General features: G+C 40.4%; 1 protein-coding gene across 2 annotated transcripts in view; it reads left to right on the top strand.

Annotated features, from left to right (window-relative positions):
• Nucleotides 1-13,823, top strand: part of LOC124262986 (signal peptide, CUB and EGF-like domain-containing protein 1) — a 28,120-nt gene extending 14,297 nt beyond the window's left edge. The window contains exons 2-7 of one of the 2 annotated variants that reach the window (XM_046697603.1): nt 344-350; nt 8,368-8,529; nt 8,833-9,012; nt 11,901-12,003; nt 12,475-12,629; nt 13,411-13,533. In XM_046697603.1, coding sequence (XP_046553559.1) covers nt 344-350; nt 8,368-8,529; nt 8,833-9,012; nt 11,901-12,003; nt 12,475-12,589 — 567 coding nt within the window. In that variant the 3' untranslated portion in view covers nt 12,590-12,629; nt 13,411-13,533. Of the gene's footprint in view, nt 1-343; nt 351-8,367; nt 8,530-8,832; nt 9,013-11,900; nt 12,004-12,474; nt 12,630-13,410 lie in introns of both variants that reach the window. The other variant, XM_046697602.1, reaches the window with a different exon arrangement.
• The last annotated feature ends 6,583 nt before the right edge of the window (nt 13,824-20,406 follow it).

The raw sequence follows: 20,406 nt of genomic DNA on the forward strand, positions 1-20,406 counted from the left end.
AGATACGTGTAGAACATAGGTGAGATAGGTGTAGGACATAGGTGAGATACGTGTAGGACATAGGTGAGATACATGTAGGACATAGGTGAGATACATGTAGCACATAGGTGAGATACGTGTAGGACATAGGTGAGATACGTGTAGGACATAGGTGAGATACGTGTAGGACATAGGTGAGATACATGTAGGACACAGGTGAGATACATGTAGGACATAGGTGAGATACATGTAGGACATAGGTGAGATACGTGTAGGACATAGGTGAGATACGTGTAGGACATAGGTGAGAGACGTGTAGGACATGGTTGTTATTATCACACTTCTATTGTCCTTTCTGTTTCAGAGTTACGGTACGGATGTTAGCTGAAAGTATTTCCGCCCGCCTAGATGAGTATGATCTGTAATGCCTGAAAGCTCGGGAACTGGAAGGAAAAGAAATTGTCAAGTTATAGACAGCGTTTCATTGATATCACATGGCCATCTATAAAGGATGTGTGTCCGTCCAAATCTTATATGTACCTGTACTGGTATTTTAAGAAAGACATATAGGTTATCACGCGAGTGTGTTTTGGGATTGTTAATATCCTGCATTAGGAATAATCATTGTATTTAGCGAGCCTTGGCGAGATAAATACATAGTGTTTATTCCTAATGCAGGATTTTAACCATCCCAAAACACACGAGTGTGATAACCTATTTATCATACAATGTCATTTTTGCTTTATAATTTAAAAAAATGCGATTTGAAACGCTACAAATCATGAAACTAAACTTTGTGGAATGTATATGACGTCACAAATGTGTGAGGAGAAATACGTGACGTCACAAGCCCGGTGACATAAATTTTCTCCTGATCACGCAGTTGACTGCGGTAGGTGATCTAGTTCCCAGTAAGATTTATGCTAAAGCACGTATTGTTGTCAACAAACCTTAGCTTACGTTTGAAAAATAACAACAAACTCGCGTGGAACTTCAGAAACCTTCAATTAACCTTTCGAACAACAAAATACGCTTTAATGTTCGCGTGACATTGTGCACCTATGCCGTTCTCTTGCTAACACTGACAGTCCGACTCGGCCGGGGAACTGATGTTGGTATCTTCGTAAGCCTATGAATTTCTATCTTCGCTTTATAATCTATTCCATCTATCATAACCAGGCATGATTTTTTTGGGATCAAAGCATTGACAGTACCGTAACAACGACCGTCAACAGCGGGGTTTCAGAGTTATCCCGTGATTCCGTGCGCGCCGCCATGTTGGTTGTCATTCGCGTCCCCAGCAACCATAGCGTCACTAGCAACTATCGTCTACGCATACGTCTGTCTGCTTCAGTCCGTCATCTAACCATCTGTCATGGAGAATTATGCAAACTAACTGGATAAAGCATCTCGCATACGATATATCGAGAAGACTATTGTGATAGACAACGAAGATCCGTACAGTATTCCCAGATCGGAATGGAGTGACGACCACAAGTATTTGCCGGCAACAAACTATGTCGACATCGTGAACTATGTGGTGTTCAGCCCTAGCCCTTTTTATAGTTTATCCGATATGAGAAACTATAGGAGTCTGGAAGCATATGACAGATTTGTTTGTGGCTGGGTACGAGACATCGTCTCATATGTGCATTTATCCGTCCAAGATGGAAAGGCCATTCATGTCGTGATGTCAAAAGTAAGTAAACAATAATTTACCTACATCAACAAATGTGTGTTTGCAAATATACAATGATAATATTCTAAACATAACATAGGCTCTGTTTATTTAGCAGGGTTGCCACAGGTCAGGGAAAAGTCGGGGAAGAAATAATTTTTCCAAGATCAGGGAATTTTGTTACAAAAGTCAGTGAAAATTGAAGTTTTGGAAAAAAGTCAGGGAAAACTAGTTCTTTTTAAACTTCACTGAGGCAACGATTGTATGAATTTGAGTTCCATGTCTGTATTAAATGTGTTTTTGTATAGATATTGGTATTATGAACTTTAATTTACTTGTTTTGGCAGTGTCCATTTGTAGACATATTTTGGAATATCTTTCAAGGATGTTTGACACAGAAATGTGACCAAATATTCAATCTGAAGCTCTCTGCTGAACTTTTTATGTTTGGGTTTGACTCAAATACTGTCCCAGCTACTGTTTTTGACCTCTTACTATCAATGTCTATGTTCTTTGTGTGTTCTTTTTTTTTTTGAAAATGTCAGTATTTCTACCAGTAAGATTTTATACTATACAAAGTCACCCTTTTCCTGGAGGTGATCCTCAATCTTGCAACAGGGACTTTAAAATGAACACATTGAAATTAAAAAAGAAAATCAAAACTTATGTGTCAGAGTTTGCCAGAGGTAATATTTCTGTGTCATACACTTCATCTTGATGTTAGATTGAACTCTGTGTTTGTTTGATCACTTTGTCTTAAGTACAATGGATAGAAAGGTCGGCTGTAGGGGGAGGTTGGAGGCCGAAATTTTATTTGTTTTCTTTTAATTTTGATCAGTGAAAAATCAAATTGGTCAGGGATAAGTCAGGGAAAGTATGGAATTTGAACTTTCGTCATCTGTGGCAAACCTGTGTAGAGTACAACAATATTTTAGTTACCTTTACACTGATTTAACAGTAGAGATAATGTTGATACAAAATCCAAAATGTCTTTAGCGTGTTAATAAAATTTTGTACATACTAATTGCCTTCAGTGTGCTGCGATGAAAAGCCTTGGTTTAGTAAAACTGCCACATTTCAATCAATTTCTTAATATCATATAGCATTATGTCTGAACAAAAATTAATTCCTGCACTGTATTTTCACAGGTTATGCATTCCCAGCGCTTGAATGAAGCTCCATTGCAGCCCTGGTTTATCACTGATGACGCTGGCACAGTTTTATCAGCTCATTGTAACTGTATGGCGGGTTTGGGTGAATCATGCTCACATGTGGCAAGTATGATGTTAGCTGTTGAAGCTATTGTGAGATTAAGAGAAACCGACACTGTCACACAGCAACCTGCATACTGGAAACTTCCAGCTTCTCTTAAAAAGGTTAACTATGCATGTCTAAGAAAGATTGATTTCACCTCATCAAAGACTTTGAAAAAGAAACTTGACCTGTTAATTGAAGGTTCTACGACATGTTTGACTTCATCAAGTGCTAAACATATCAAGGAGTTAAAACCTACATCTACCGTCAGTTTTGACAATTTCCTTCACACTATTAATGCAGATAAACCATCTTGTCTTGCGGTTCATAGTGATTACAGTGATCAGTATGTACCTGTACCATTACAACAACAATTTCCTCAAGTGATCACTGAACTATTTGATGAAAGTATGGTTGGCATCCCATACAGTGATGTTTTGCTACACTGTCACAACGTTATAAATCAACTAAACATTACAGCAGAGGAGGTTTCAGCAGTGGAAGCAGCAACAAGAAACCAAGCGTGTTCCCCAGTTTGGTTTCAGTTCAGGGCTGGTTGTATAACAGCATCAAAGATGAAGAGTGTCAATCGTACATCACTGTCTGACCCTTCGAGGAGTTTACTTCGCCACATCTGTTACCCGACGGAGGTCAAGTTTTCTAATCCAGCTACGAGATGGGGATGTAGCCATGAAGTAACAGCTAGGGACACCTATGAGAAATTGTCTTCTGAGCGTCACCATAACTTCAGTGTTGAGGAATGTGGCTTATTCCTCAGCTGTGAGTATCCACATCTTGGGGCAACTCCTGATGGTATTGTTGACTGGCTGTTCTGGAAGGGGCTGTCTTGAGATTAAGTGTCCATTCTGTGCAAAGGATGACTTTGTTGATAGTAACATAGTTTACTTAGAGGAGATTAATGGGTCACTGCAATTAAAAAGGGACAGTCAGTATTATTACCAGGTGCAAACACAGCTATTTGTAACTAATCATGATTACTGTGACTTTGTTGTTTGGACAAACAATGATATATTTGTGGAAAGAATTACACCTTGTATGGTATTTTTGAAACCAGTAGCTGATCATGCAATGCAGTTCTTCACATCCATTATTCTACCAGAGATTGTTGCACGCCATTTCTTGAACACATGTACAAGGGTTGCTGAAGAAAGAGTCGACAAGGAAGTGTTTTGTACATGCCAGAAGCCAGAAGATGGAAGGAGGTATATTGGCTGTGATGGGAAAGAATGTACAGTGAGATGGTTTCACTTCAAGTGTGTTGGTCTTGTGCGAAAACCGAAAGGGAAATGGTATTGTAAACACTGTTCTACAAATAACACAAGAAAGAAGCGGAAACACAATAGTGAAGAGTGATGTTTCATGAACAATATCTTATCAGTATAACTTTACTTATGTGTCTCAAGCCTCGCTGACACCAAGCAACTTGTTCTGTGTCTGTGATGACACACCACCTCTTTATTGAACTTGTTTTCAAAATGATATTGATGTCATATTTTGTTGGCACTACACCAAGGCCAACATAGAACAAAAATAATCACAGATAATGTTTCAGCACGTTAAGAATAGTTTTATTACTAGAATTGACAGATTGTACATTTGAGCAGTAACTCATAGACTTGTGTATGAAATATTTTCCATTGGTTTGTGAAATGGTCTATGACATCAATAGTTGCTGGGATAATTATGCAGCTGAATTATTGTGTGAAACAAAATATCAGTAAAGTCATTTGAATAAGATGTGATTTCACTTACAAATAATTTTGTGACATATGATCTGCTTGAATAATGACAACACAACACAGTGTTTGAAATAGCTACTTGCCTGCTAGCCAAATGCTAGCTGATTGTGAATCGGGCCAGTAATATACTGTTAAAGCAAAGCTGTCCGAACTGGCTCAGTATATCAGATAATTTGTTCTTTGTTTAATGTACATGAATATGATGAAGTCATTTATTAACATGATTAAGGTGTTAAAAGTCTGTCCTCAAAAGTTTAGTGATATATATTATCTCTTGCCACACGAAGATCACCATATAGAAAATGTTAACAGCATTGCGCAAAAGAAGTTAGGAACCATTACTACAATACAAATGTATTGTTTCAAAGGGTTGACAATAACCTACCATCTGTAATTACCAAGCATAATACCAGGCCTGGCCAATGTGCATGCTAATATTGATATTTTGCAGGGCCTGTGAAGTATGATATGGGCAAGCGACAGTTTTACATAACTAGCCCTCCTTGCCAGTGACTTTTTAAACTTAATTCAATCTGAACACATCTATGATCATTAATGATGAAGTTATCAAATAATACCTTTTTAAAACTTGAAGTGAACAACATTGATCATGGTCATGTTAGAAACATAGATTACATAATTTTCAGATAATAGTATATCAGATGCAAACTACAATGTGGTTCTAGTCGCCATTAAACATGTCAAGGTGGGTGTATCACCGAGTGCTAAATATGCAAACATTAAACACATTTGACCTTTCATTTATGTTTTTCATCTTTTGTAAGTCTCACAAGATATAAGTAGCCTTCACTCAAATGGAACAACTGATGGACACATTTTGGTAAGTGCACAGCAAACATGGACAAGCTTGTCAAGTAATGGATCAGTTTCATTACACTTTGTCATTAGGTAATCAATGGGAATAGTGCTACTGAGGATCATGTATTTTTGACGGACACTACCAATAACTCTTTCAACATGAATTCTTACATTGGCAATTTTTCTTGTTTCCTCTACTTCAGTGCCACTTAACTGTGGTTTACCTCGTGTAAATGCTGGAATCCTTAACTCCGCTCCTACAGAACCAATAATTTCTTGTATATCAAAGCCTCTATCTGCTAATACTATATCAGCGTGGAGAAGATGATTGGTGAAATCACTATTATTTGTTAAATACTTATCACTTACACGACCTCCCCATCCCTCAGAAATGTAACTTACAGAACCTTGGGGAGTGATGCCAATAAAATATTTTACAGTATTATGATGCTTGTACGTTGACCATGTCTGGGTTCTAGCTGTCAAATTGGATGGTCTATCACTAAAAATCTCAAAACAGTCTATAATAACAGACACTCTGCGTCCAAAATACCTTCTGAATACCACTGGCATCGTTCTCCATAAATCCTCTCTATCTGGCCAGAACACAAGTTGTTTCAAGTTGATGTAGAAGACATCCATAACCTGATTAAATGTCCTGGAAATTGTAGCTTTGCTGACCCCAAACCTGTAACTTAGGTCAAGAGTGGGTAAATTCAGTCTGAGTCTCATTAATGTAATAATTAACTTTTGAAACTTTGTCAGAGATGAATGTGAAGACTGACAAATTCCATATGATACAAGATTGAACAATGCAATTAGTGTTACAAAAGAAGGCGGACCAGTATAATATCGTACTTTATCATCATCACCTTCAAAGTCTTCAGTATTATTTGCTTTCATTTTATGAACTATCTTCTTAAGTAGATTATTCTCATGTTTTAAAGATTCATTTTCTGACTTAAGAATGTCAATTTCAATTTTGCAACTTTTAAGTTCCTGTTCGGGTGTAATATCATGCTCTTGATCTACTGGTTCAGTGTCTGATTCTGCCTCACAAAGTTCCTCTTCAACTTCAAGATCAAACCGCAGGTTCCGGAGTCTTGATGCTTCCTTGCGCTCCTAAATGACAAAGAACACAAGTCCTTACAATAAACCTTATATATATGATGTAAATAATTTAAGATTGAGGGGAATATCTGTGTTACATACTACAGCAAAAATCGATTAACCTTGCACCCCTCAATTTGACTTCTTTTGCATGTTCAAGGAATTTCAAAATGAACAGAAAGACAGAAACATTTCATTTAATTAAGTGTCACAAGTCAGTAACATATGAAATATACATACATAAAAAATATCAAACATGTTTAGGGACCCTTCATAAATTATGGCCAGGGGGGTGATGATGATTTTTTTCGAGAACCATGAACAATGTGACTGACACCCCTAAAATTTATGCACAAAGTAAGTGACCCCCCTCTGCATGTCATGTACAAAATTAATTACCCCCCTTCCCATATTTTTTAAGCCTAATTATTAAATATTTCCATGTACAAAATTGCTGACCCCCAAGAAATTTGTGTACAAAATTGCTGACCCCTCCCACCTCCTCAGAACAAAATAAAAATGGGTGAACCCCTTAAAATCATCGCCATCACCCCCCAGCCATAAATTATGAACGGTCCCCTTACTTTACCTGCAGACGGAAGAAACGAGAACCCTTGTTGTCATTGTCAGCCTTGCCATAGCCAAGTTTCAAAGTTGGTATCCAATCGGGATGAAGAAGAGAATGGAGGAGATTATTTGATTATTATCGTCATCATCACAATATTACACAATTATTGTCTTGTGGTGTTAACTGCATAACTGTACTGCAGTATGGAGGCATGCAGAGTTCAGGCATGTTCCTACTGTTAAATTATCGGTGACAGCCTCAATTTAGCCTGATATGTCACAGATCACCTGGACTATTTCATATATTGTGGCCTTATATAATTCAGCGAAGTGGGTTAAAATTCGTGTATTGAATTGATCATGTCGACGCAGAAACGAATAATTTCGTCACGCCAGAGCTGGTTTGGAAAGACAGATAATTCCTTCTATCGGTGTCATACTACTACTGACAGGATAACGAGTTTGATTAGTAAGACAACCGAACCTACTATCGTATTACGCAGAGTTACCGGCTATAGTCACATATTGTACTTACCACCAACAAAATGATCGCTGCACACACGCATGTATTTGGTATCCTTGAATGCAAGATCCTCCCGATTAACAGCTGCAAACCACAAACGGCGCCGTTTCTGACTGAGATCTCTTGTTTTCTCATCGCTATTACTAATAATAGCTGGGAATCTGAAAAATCTCTTCTTGTGTCTCGGGTTGCACGATTACTACATTCAAACACCGCGCATGAAACGGGCATATCGGCATCAGGTGGAATATCGCACTTGTTTACTTTTCGCGCTTCCAAGGTTGACAACCAACATGGCGGCCGCGCACTGCATCATGGGCACTGAAACCCCTCTATCCGGACACGACCGCCGACGTTTGACGCCATGTTTGTTTACACTGTGAAAGTAGTCCTTGAAATTTGCGTATGACCTCTCTAATTTGCATCGATATCCGTATATGACCCCAACGGATACCGAAAATATCCGTTGGCTTTATCCTGCCGAGAACACTATCCATTGTATGATAAATAACGATATTTCGCTACAATTTTCTTAAGTCATCGATTTGTGGAACGGGGCACTTGAGTTTCGAGGTATTTTGGACACATTGAAACAGTATGCTATTTGGGATAAATGAAGTTTCTAAGACACCCTTTGAACAGTTTCCACTGTGACTGTATTTCCATCATGTTTTCAGGAATATGCACAGCGGGCAACTACAGAAATGCGACCGACAACACGTGTTACCCATGTCCTGTTGGGCAATATCAACCTCAGGACCTCCAAGATCAGTGTTTGTCTTGCAACAGCAGCTACAGCACCAGCGGCACCGGCACCGTGAACGCCACTGGATGTATCTGTGAGTTGACAGTAATGAGTAATCGTCACACCAGTTAATGAGAATCTTCAACCACCGCTTCCCAAACTGTGACTCTGGCTCGATATACATACAGAACACCTGGAGGTGCAGTTGTCGCAATCACTTCATATCTTTCTTGCATTTAGTCGACATTTCCAGGCCAGGACATGTTGACAGTCAAATAGTCTCTGAATACGCCAGTAGCCAAATTATGAGTTAGGATTTACTTCTGCCACATGTTCTAACCACGCTTATTTCGTAACAAAGTCAAATCAATTAGGTGATGTCTTGTGACTCTTCCAGTCTTCTGTCCCGATGGCTATGACCTGAAAACACCTGGCACCACGACCTGCACCCTTTGCCCCCGAGGAACCTACCGCTCCAACACAGACCTTCTCAGATTTAAAACATGCCAACCTTGTGCTGACAGCACAAAATCAACAGACAACGTCGGATCTAAACTAGCCTCTGATTGTAAAATCAGTAAGTACTGTTTACAATGTGTTCATTATGGAACGCTTTACGAACCAGACAGACCCAGACACATGATGGTTGAAGCGACGACATGTGTCTCTTTACAGTCACTGAGGATCGTAATCTCTTGAAAATACAGCACGACACATATGTAACACTACAAACCATGCAACGACTATGTAGATACCATAAACACATAGGCGACAAAATCTCCCCATGATAATACGAAATACCCGCGTTAAAGGAAGAGTCCCTTTTACCACAAGCATATGGTTACGAATCACCAGGTGGGAATACCCGGTGTTTCTGAAAAGGTGAACCTGTCCTGCCACAAACACATGCACGGGAAAGTCAAGTGTTCATCTTGAAAACACGGATATTCACACAGTGAAGCCACATTCTACCATGACTTCAGTAAACACTGGATTGTGATTGGTTAATTAAAGTCATTCAGAGGTATATAATCACGTTATACAGGTCTCTGTTTTCCGTGCGCAATCATACATGGTTTACGGTAATGCACTATTTTTGTCTGCCCACTAACATGGCGGACACCAAACAACCCACCGATGCATCGATAAATTACGGCGATTTTGCTGTCGGAAATTACACATATGTCTTTAAAGATGGATTTAGCGATGACGGGCTCGACTCACAACTTGCGTAAATCACAGCAATAGGTGTTTATACATACAAAAGTACTTCGAAAGCATGGAAACAAATATTCAGTCGAACAAGATCAAAACATCGTCTGCTTTACGAATAAAAATTCCACAAAAACAAATATGTTTACGTTGATTTTATGTTATGTCAGAATAGATCCAGCAATAGACTGCTACATAATTTCCGTGTTAAATTTATTATCAGCTTTCGTCAGCGATATCGCCACTGATCTTGATCCGGTAACGGAGGATGCATTAACATCGAACGCCGAAGAAATTGTAATGCCTTCCGTCCACATAAATAAACAGTTGGGTTATCAATTCAAACAAAATGATATTTTGAAATTTGCACTGTTTCAAATTTAGCGGTAGTAAAACACAATTACAGAATCTGCAAACCGTTCTGTTTAGCCCAACATATTTTTTTTCTAAAAGTATAATATCGTTGAAAAGTTATTTAGCTTAGTCATGATCCCTCTTATCCATTAAACTGCTTGATCTAAAGTAGTCTATTAAAGTATAATTAATTACCTTACCGTGTTTATGCCAGAGGTACACCCTCGTGTCCTGATCCATCCTTTCGGAAATATCACCACAAATCTGGCTCTTTGTCAACAGACTCCCGAACATGCCAGCGAATCCGATTCAATTTGAATTCACTACACTTTGAAGCCACTAGGTCACAAAACACTTTCCAAAATGTAGAAAATAATATCCGTAGAATCGAATTTGAGCACAAAGTACACACATGAGTGTGTAAGAGTCACCACAGCTGTCGCACGCAGACGTAGAGGTGCGTGAAATCGTCAAGTTGACAGGGCGCAAAATTCAACAGTATCTAAATTCGGTACAACACGGACTTCTCGTTACAGCAAAAGCGCCCCTACTCTTAAATTTTGTACCAGTACCAGTAATTAGATATCAAAGACTATTTCAGTCATACAATCAGGTTAACCTTGCGCAAACTGTCAGAGGCTCTCCTGTCGCATCTTTCCAAATTTGCACGTAAATGTAAACAAGGACTTCCGAGAAAAGGTCAAGGCCATGAGGTTGCTGCCATTATTCTGGTGGGGTAAGGGTCTACTGTGGAATTTTCAAATGTGAACCAAGCTTTTTAAACTTATTTGCTATATGTTTTCCAACTTATCAGTTAATGATTGGTGATTGATGCATTGAAAAAACAAAACGTGATTTGTTATTACTGAATCTGGAGTTTGTTAGTCATTGACGGTTTCCACCAATCACCCCGTTTCGGGCGATGCCACTTGAGATTGGAATGCGAGGCCGCTTCACGTATTGACCAAAGAAAGAGCTCCACCTGAAATTGTTCATAAAATTGTCATGGTAGAATGGAGATAAACCTACTGTGTGGGAAAATCAGAGGTATATAACGAAATTATAATAGCTCTAAATTGTTCATTTAAAACCTCACGCTACGCGTTCGGTTTTAAATGAAATTTAAACTATTATTATAATTCGTTATATCTGATTTTCCACAATAGGTAGGTTTATCTCTAATTAAATCAAGCCACGTACATGTGGAACAGTGTCACGATTGTCACAGTCTGAATAGAGACCCCTGACCCCTGACCCCTGACCCCAGCGTGTGGTAGAATTCACAATGTAATTGCTAATAACAACAGCAACCATAGCTAACAACATTCCTGGGCGTTCAACTAAAGACTCCGAAATACATACGGTCAGAAGAAAACATAACAAACTGTGGGTACGCAAAAAGCAAATATGTTGAAAGGGAAAACAGAAACATGGCCTTTATGCTCATCTGATGGACAAAAACTGATAAAAAGTAAAAAATAATTTATTACTGCCACAGTATATGTTCGATCCATACCTGGCAGAAGGGTAATGTGTCCAGTATCTTCAGCCGCATCACCATGCAACATTTGCTTAAGACAACACATTAATAGAAAACACGACAGGCGTTAATGTCAAGTAGTTGGTGACTTAGGAAGACACTGCTAAGTTTAAACTACATGGAAGGTCAACATACGTCTTTACAAATGGCGTTTTCACTGAGCGTGGAGAGCAAGGATCGATGGAATACGCAAAACTTTAAAATCAGATTCGACTGCGAGTGAGGAGCATTTGAATTGTTCTGACTTTCCAGGTAGATCTATCTCCAGACCTATTTCCAGGTAGATCTATCTCCAGACCTATTTCCAGGTAGATCTATCTCCAGACCTATTTCCAGATAGACATATCTACCTTTTTCAGCGTCTCACGTGGTTCTACCTGAAGCTTTCACAGAAGTCGTGGTCGGTGCTCTGCTGTTGATCGCCCTGGCCGTATGTTGTTACTGCGCGCGCCGGTACATTGTGTAGGTGCTGTTTAACTCCAAGAAGACGTGTGTAAGAATTACGTACATGCAGGGAGAGACATAACTTTACAAACAATAATATCTTTCTGTCAAGTGTGAAAAAATATATTGAGGTTAACAGTATGTCAAACAGACGCTACCCGTGAAGGTCCGGGTTAGAATAAACCTTCAGTAACCCATGCTTGTCGTAAGAGGCGACTAACGGGATCGGGTGGTCAGGCTCGCTGGCTTGGTTGACACATCCAATTGCGCATATCGATGCTCATGCTGTTGATCACCGGATTGTCTGGTCCAGACTCGATTATTTACAGACCGCCGCCATATAGCTTGAATTGTGCTGAGTGCGGCGTAAAACTGAATTCACTTACTCACTCCACACACGGGCAAACCATGTCCTCCTGGCTCCACACAGCAAACAAACACACATGCACTCCTCACGCTTAAACATTTATTGGTCTCTTAACACAACAGAAAACGCAAGAGGAGTCGAGAGGAAAGGGACCAAACCGCATACTCTCTGCAAGCACATGAACCGCGGTCTGACAAACCAGGACAAGCCAGATCACACAACGCTCGAGGAGAGTGACTCCAAGACACACCAGACAACAACAGACCTCTCGGGAGAGGTGAGCTACATCGAGGATTAGTATTGTCCATTTCAATTCACAAATATACTACCCATCAAAAGTTTAGACTCACTAGTGTAAATGTAGCCACTTACTTGTCCACTGTTCTAAACTAGCTTTTTGCAAAATATTCCATACTGTTTAAAGGTACTGTTTAGTTATGAACTGGTGTATTGTAAAACATATTCGTAACATTGAAAAGATTATTGTCATGAGTTCAGTAAATGATTAAAATCTGTGAAAATTGGCGAATTCTTAACAAAACTTTACACCAAAACGCATCTGTTCACATGCACGACATTTGCTCATGCCTTTCGCAATTTGAAGCATCATCCTTGTGCAATTCATCTGCATAAGGTTTTCAGTTGGTTCCCCCAAGTTGGTGGAGAAATTCATCTTCGATGTAACCACATACATATACATAACATATAGTGAGTGCTTTAAGTGAGTCTAAACTTTTGATGGGTAGTATATGTTCTTCTTACGTTTGTGATGTTTACTGTACCTTGGATTCTTTCCAATATACAGTGACGTATCAATCACAGATTACGACAGTCTTTTAACCTGAAGGAAGCCGCAATCGTACTGTATTTTGTATTGCCACATCGAGATAAACATAACGGTATTTTCCCAACATATCTGTCATCACCCCCTTGAAACTCAGAAGTTGGATCTTGATCGTGCATGCTGTAACCAATCTCTTACGTCATCTAAATTCTAAGGATGTCTGAATTTGACACATGTATGTGGACAGATAATTTCACATGGTTCAATTTCGTAGGAGCCAAAGACAGCACCACAAGAGGAGACACATGAGTCCACCATCACAGCCACACCCAGATGACAGGGACTGGCGACCTGTACCGCCCACCGCCTGCAGACGGTCGGCAACCAGCGGGTCGGCAAATCAATCGGAGCCTTCTGTCGTGTCTCACGACTATTCTACCTTCACCTCCACTCCGGGCACTGACGAGCATGTGTACGAGCATATCTATGAGACGATACCGCTCTAATACATCCCGATATTTTGCACTTCCACGCACCATTCGTGAGCAGTGAAATATGAATGACGTGTGTTACCTGCCAATAACCAACCAAACAACGAGTTAATCAAAACATCTATATGTTACTAGTAGAGAAACATAATAACAACAAAGAAATGTTGTACAATCAATAAATGGATTTTACAATTGTAAATCAATGCATATATCTGGAAGTATCAGTATATAGCAGAGTGGTCGTACAAATACAGTTACAGATCAATTCAAACAGCGGGATGAAATACAATAGCAGTGGCAATAACAAGTGGTAAGCGGTAAACATATTTACCAAGTAGCACTAGTGCTTTAAGCCAAGGCTAGATAACCAGGGATTGAAAGTATACTCAGTAGCAAAAGTTATTGAGACATGGAATGTTTTCACTGACTATCTTGTGAATGAATGTTTGGATTTGCACCAGAGAGAAAGCTTTGTTTAAATGGGCAAATAACGCAACAAAACCGATGATGTTTGCAAAATCCATATTCGTGAAGAATAGTAGCCAACTGTTCACTTTAACAGACCAGACAACCAGATGCTTATCATTTCCACTCAATGCAGTCTCAAAAAGTGCAGAAGTTAGAAGAAATACCTCCATTCACCATTCTGTAACAAGTTCGATATGTCACGCCTCGGGGGCAATGATTGAGAGCTATATGTACCTGCATACTTCAGTCTGGTATCTCGCAGGCTGACGGCGCTTTTCGATTCGATCAACGGAAACACCGTTTGGCACTGATGATGTATGGCATCATAATAAGTACAGTTATAGACCGTCCGCCAGTAACGTCCCCACGCCAAGACCGATGGATTCGAACCATGCACCTTCGACACCGGTTCCAGCTTGCTACCCGTACAGTAGCATACAGAGGTGCATCTGTTCGACGACGTCCACGGCATCCGCTCATGGTCAATTCTGGCGCGGATGTCACGTCGACATGTCATTCCATAAGAGAGCTGTCGGCCGGACACGACACGGCATAGGTTGACGGTACATCAGGTCATGTGTGCCGGAAGGGGACTGTGTGCTAGGTGGGGGTGTTATGAGGTTGGATAGTAGCAAGGACGCCAATGAATGTGTCTGAAGGGACCTTGGATGCTGTGGGGTGCTTGGGCGAGATTTTGCAAATGACCACTTTACCGTTTCTGCAACAGATAGGCCCGTAGTGAGGTTTCAACACGGAAAACGTCAGACCACATGTTGTTCGAGTTGTACAGGAGTATGATAAAGAGTAGCATGTCATTGAGTCACCCTGACCCGCAACTTCCACTAATGTGTCACCAACTAAACTCTTCTGGAATTTCTTTACTAATCTGCATTAATCTTTGCTGTTCTTGGAGATAATTGTGAAATGGATTTGTAACACCTGACAACAATACCAAAATTTCCAATAACAGCAAGACAATAACGCCTTCCACGTCCATTTAAAGATAAACCACCGTCGTCGACAATATACATAGTTGACTTATGTACTCTTGTAAGCAGCAAATTGGTGTCAACGGCAATAGAGGACAGTTCTGTTCTATCCAAATCTCATGATAGAGTCGGAGTTGAAGTGAAATGTGACTTAACGTCGTACTTAAGAATATTTCGCTCATATGACGACGTGCATGCGACTGTATGTGTGGCTGCTTGTACTAGCCCAGACTTAAGCTGGGTTTGGTTTTTTTATAGTGCTAGCTCACAGAGATCCCATGCCGCAGTTAAGCATGAATACCCCACTCAGACACATTATACTGATTCCGAGCCGACCAGTCCTAGCTTGTTATACCCGATAATGCCGAGCACTTGGCAGGGGCCAACAAGTACCATATTGTAACGTCTTTTGGTATGCCGCGGCCAGGGATCGAACCCACTACACCACGGAGGCGGTGACAGTTAGAGTGTAAAGAATGAACGCTCCTCTGCTGTTGCTGGAGTGGTCAAGCCTAACGACATGGCATGAGAAATGGGCTAGTAGTCTTTCCAAATCTGGAACCTCTTGCAGGTTACATCGTTTGTGATCATGTGGACTTTTAGCTTCAAAGTCCCTTAAGTTTCACAGATTTGTTTAGTTTATGAGGAAAATGTTATTTTTTAAAATAACAGTATTGTAAGAACTTGTTCTGTATCATTGCTCACTGAAAACACTGCAAAATACATTAAATTTTAAAACAGGATATAATCTGGTGAGTTATTGCTGCCATGGGCAAGGGTAAAAACTGGATTTGAACCTTTTAAACAAATTTTGGAGTCGTGGATCATTGGTAGAAAAACCGTGCATGTCAAGTTTCAGCTTTACCAGTCATCAGCTTCATGGAGACACTACCCAGACTCCGAGCTGATCATTGCAAGGTGCCAGGGTAACGACAAGTACCATCTGTTAATGTCTGTTGGTATGATTGTGTGGATCGGAATACCGACCTTCCGCTCTACTTGCACTCAATCTGTACACAGTGAACAGTTACAACAGGAATCCCATACTTGATGTACATCATTAACGCTACTGATGGGATTTCTCCTCCTGACATCGCTGCTGCACTCACAAGAGTGAGATTTCTCCTCCCAACATTTTGTCAGTGTAACTGAGGTTCACTATTGTCACTACTGGGCTATTACACACCTCAATGCCCAGCTGGGCCTTTCAGCTGACATGTTCATACAGAAACAACCATAGTCCACGTTAATGTGATGTCTCTACAGGTACAAGAACCTACTGGCTTATTATAGCAATTACCTTAAAAACCTTTTCTTTGACACTAAGATGATTTCCTGTAATAAACCTAAGAGTAATCTATCTTGGAAGAACCCATAAAGATCCGGGTTAGAATTGGTCTTTAGCAACTCTTGCTTGTCATAGAAGGCGAGTAACGGAATTGGTGGTCAGGCTCGCTGACACATGTCATTGTATCCCCAATTGCGTAGATCAATGCTCCTTGGCAAACAGAAAACCTATATCTTTGACATGTTGATGTTTCTACCATTCCATCGTATCATATCCAGAATATAGAATCTTAAACAAGTCAGAACAAGCATCATTTGTAAATCATGAAATGTAAACAGTAATCTGCTCAAATACATGCATTACCACAGTAAAACTCTGCTGCACAGACCTAGTCCTGATGTTTCCTGACATTGACTTGTATACACCAGCTAGTGCACATTGTTCGTTGTGACACTGACTTGTATACACCAGCTAGAGCACATTGTTTACTGCAACATTGACTTGTATACACCAGCTAGTGCACATTGTTCATTGCGACATTGACTTGTATACACCAGCTAGAGCACATTGTTTACTGCGACATTGACTTGTATACACCAGCTAGTGCACATTGTTCATTCCGACATTGACTTGTATACACCAGCTAGAGCACATTGTTTACTGCGGGGGCGGTGGGGTAGCCTAAAGGTTAAAGCGTTGGCTCGTCACGCCGAAGACCCGGGTTCGAATCCCCACATGGGTACGATGTGTTAAGCCCATTTCTGGTGTCCCCCGCCGTGATGTTGCTGGAATATTGCTTAAAAGCATCGTAAAACCAAACTCAGTCAGTCAGTAGGTTTACTGCGACATTGACTTGTGTACACCAGCTAGAGCACATTGTTTACTGCGACATTGAATTGTATACACCAGCTAGAGCACATTGTTTACTGCGACATTGACTTGTATACACCAGCTAGAGCACATTGTTTACTGCGACATTGACTTGTATACACCAGTTAGTGCTCATTGTTCACTGCGACATTGACTTGTATACACCAGCTAGAGCACATTGTTTACTGCGACATTGACTTGTATACACCAGCTAATGCACATTGTTTACTGCGACATTGACGTGTATACACCAGCTAGAGCACATTGTTTACTGCGACATTGTCTTGTATACACCAGCTAATGCACATTGTTTACTGCGACATTGACTTGTATACAACAGCTAGAGCACATTGTTTACTGCGACATTGACTTGTATACACCAGCTAGAGCACATTGTTCACTGCGACATTGACTTGTATACACCAGCTAGAGCACATTGTTTACTGCGACATTGACTTGTATACACCAGCTAGTGCACATTGTTTACTGCGACATTGACTTGTATACACCAGCTAATGCACATTGTTTACTGCGACATTGACTTGTATACACCAGCTAGAGCACATTGTTTACTGCGACATTGACTTGTATACACCAGCTAATGCACATTGTTTACTGCGACATTGACTTGTATACACCAGCTAGAGCACATTGTTTACTGCGACATTGACTTGTATACACCAGCTAATGCACATTGTTTACTGCGACATTGACTTGTATACACCAGCTAGAGCACATTGTTTACACCACTGCGACATTGACTTGTATACACCAGCTAGAGCACATTGTTTACTGCGACATTGACTTGTATACACCAGCTAGTGCACATTGTTTACTGCGACATTGACTTGTATACACCAGCTAGAGCACATTGTTTACTGCGACATTGACTTGTATACACCAGCTAGAGCACATTGTTTTACATTGCGACATTGACTTGTATACACCAGCTACTGACATTGCACATTGTTTATTGTTTGCGACATTGACTTGTATACACCAGCTAATGCACATTGTTTACTGCGACATTGACTTGTATACACCAGCTAATGCGACATTGTTTACTGCGACATTGACTTGTATAGCTATGCACACCAGCCAGCTAGAGATTGCGACATTGTTTACTGCGCACATTGTTTACATTGACTTGTATACACCAGCTAATGCACATTGTTTACTGCGACATTGACTTGTATACACCAGCTAGAGCACATTGTTTACTGCGACATTGACTTGTATACACCAGCTAGAGCACATTGTTTACTGCGACATTGACTTGTATACACCAGCTAGAGCACATTGTTTACTGCGACATTGACTTGTATACACCAGCTAGAGCACATTGTTTACTGCGACATTGACTTGTATACACCAGCTAGAGCACATTGTTTACTGCGACATTGACTTGTATACACCAGCTAGAGCACATTGTTTACTGCGACATTGACTTGTATACACCAGCAGGAGCACATTGTTCACTGCGACATTGACTTGTATACACCAGCTAATGCACATTGTTTACTGCTACATTGACTTGTATACACCAGCTAGAGCACATTGTTTACTGCGACATTGACTTGTATACACCAGCTAGAGCACATTGTTTACTGCGACATTGACTTGTATACACCAGCTAGAGCACATTGTTTACTGCGACATTGACTTGTATACACCAGCTAGAGCATATTGTTTACTGCGACATTGACTTGTATACACCAGCTAGAGCATATTGTTTACTGCGACATCGACTAGTATACACCAGCTAGAGCTCATTGTTTACGGGAAACAGTTTACTGAGACACTTCATGTCCAAAAGTAAAAACTGTTTATTTTGGAAATATTCGGAATTTGAACGGAGCTGCTTTCAGTGGTGATTTGTTGCAGTCTGTTATTATTCTTCACCCACCTTCTGACTGAAGATCTCATCTCTCTTTATGAGTGTTGGCGGAATCGCTGGACAAGCACAAGAAGCTGAAGAAGAGTAGACAGATACCGCTCAGGAAAACATCTTCATGGGACTTCACTCCAGAAGTTCGTAAGGCGAGGTCAGAGAAGCGGAAGGCAGAACGACCGTGGATAAAGACACATCTTGAAATCCACCGTCAGATCTATATATCCAAAAGAAATGAGACATCACTAGTAGGTAGGCAGATGAAACGCAAACATCTGAACTCCAAGATAATGGAAAATATGTCCCAAGCAAAGACTTTGTTCAAACTTCTATCCTCATTAATTGGCAAGAATTCTGGATCACCTCTCCCTTCTTCTAACGACACGTCGGTGATCGCTCAATCATTCGCAGACTATTTTCACGATAAGATTAGCTTAATCCGAGACCAGTTACACGTTGACCAGGGTGCTCTACAGTCTGACTGTCCCATGAATGTCTTCCAATGTAGACCACTGGTTGACCTTTTCTGACGTTGAGATTCATTTCACTCCTGAAAACTGCCAGGCGAACTACTTGTTCCGTGGATCCAAATCCGACTTACTTGTTTTTTTCAGTTCCTTGATGTTCCGCTGCCAATCATTGTTCTCACTGTCAACTCTACACTGTCTTCTGGTTGTCTGCCAAGTGTTCTCAAAACAGCACTAGTTAAACCACTATCAAAAAAGCTGGACCTCATCCTGATAATTTAAAAAGACTTACGGCGGTATCCAATCTTCTTTTATTTAATTGAAAAGGCTGTTTCTTGCCGAATTCTGGATCAACATTCTTGATAGTTTCAATCTGCGTATAGGCCCATCATATTACGAAGACTGCTCTACTTGAATCTTGAATGACCTATGCCTTGGCATCGACGGTGAAGTTGCATTGCTCGTGCTGTTGGACTCAAGCAGTGCGTTTGACACCATTGATCACAGCAAATTGCTCATGAGATTGGACACCGATCTGCACTATATACCTGGAGTACAGAATTCAAACTGTTGCAATAAACGGAATTTAATCTACTCCTACAGCACTTGATTGTGGCGTTCCCTAAGGGTCAATGTTATGACCAATCCTATTAATTTTGTATACCATACCGATCGGTTTTGTCATTGGGAAACATAATTTTTTATCACAATCTTTATGCTGATGATACTCAGCTACAGAATTTGTTCAAACCAAATCCAGAATCTGCAACAGCTGCTGCCCATTGTACTTCTGACTGTTGTCTGCA

The sequence above is a fragment of the Haliotis rubra genome, unplaced genomic scaffold (assembly GCF_003918875.1).
Source record: "Haliotis rubra isolate DU_JTF1 unplaced genomic scaffold, ASM391887v1 Scf862, whole genome shotgun sequence".
Classification (NCBI taxonomy): Eukaryota; Metazoa; Mollusca; class Gastropoda; order Lepetellida; family Haliotidae; genus Haliotis; species Haliotis rubra.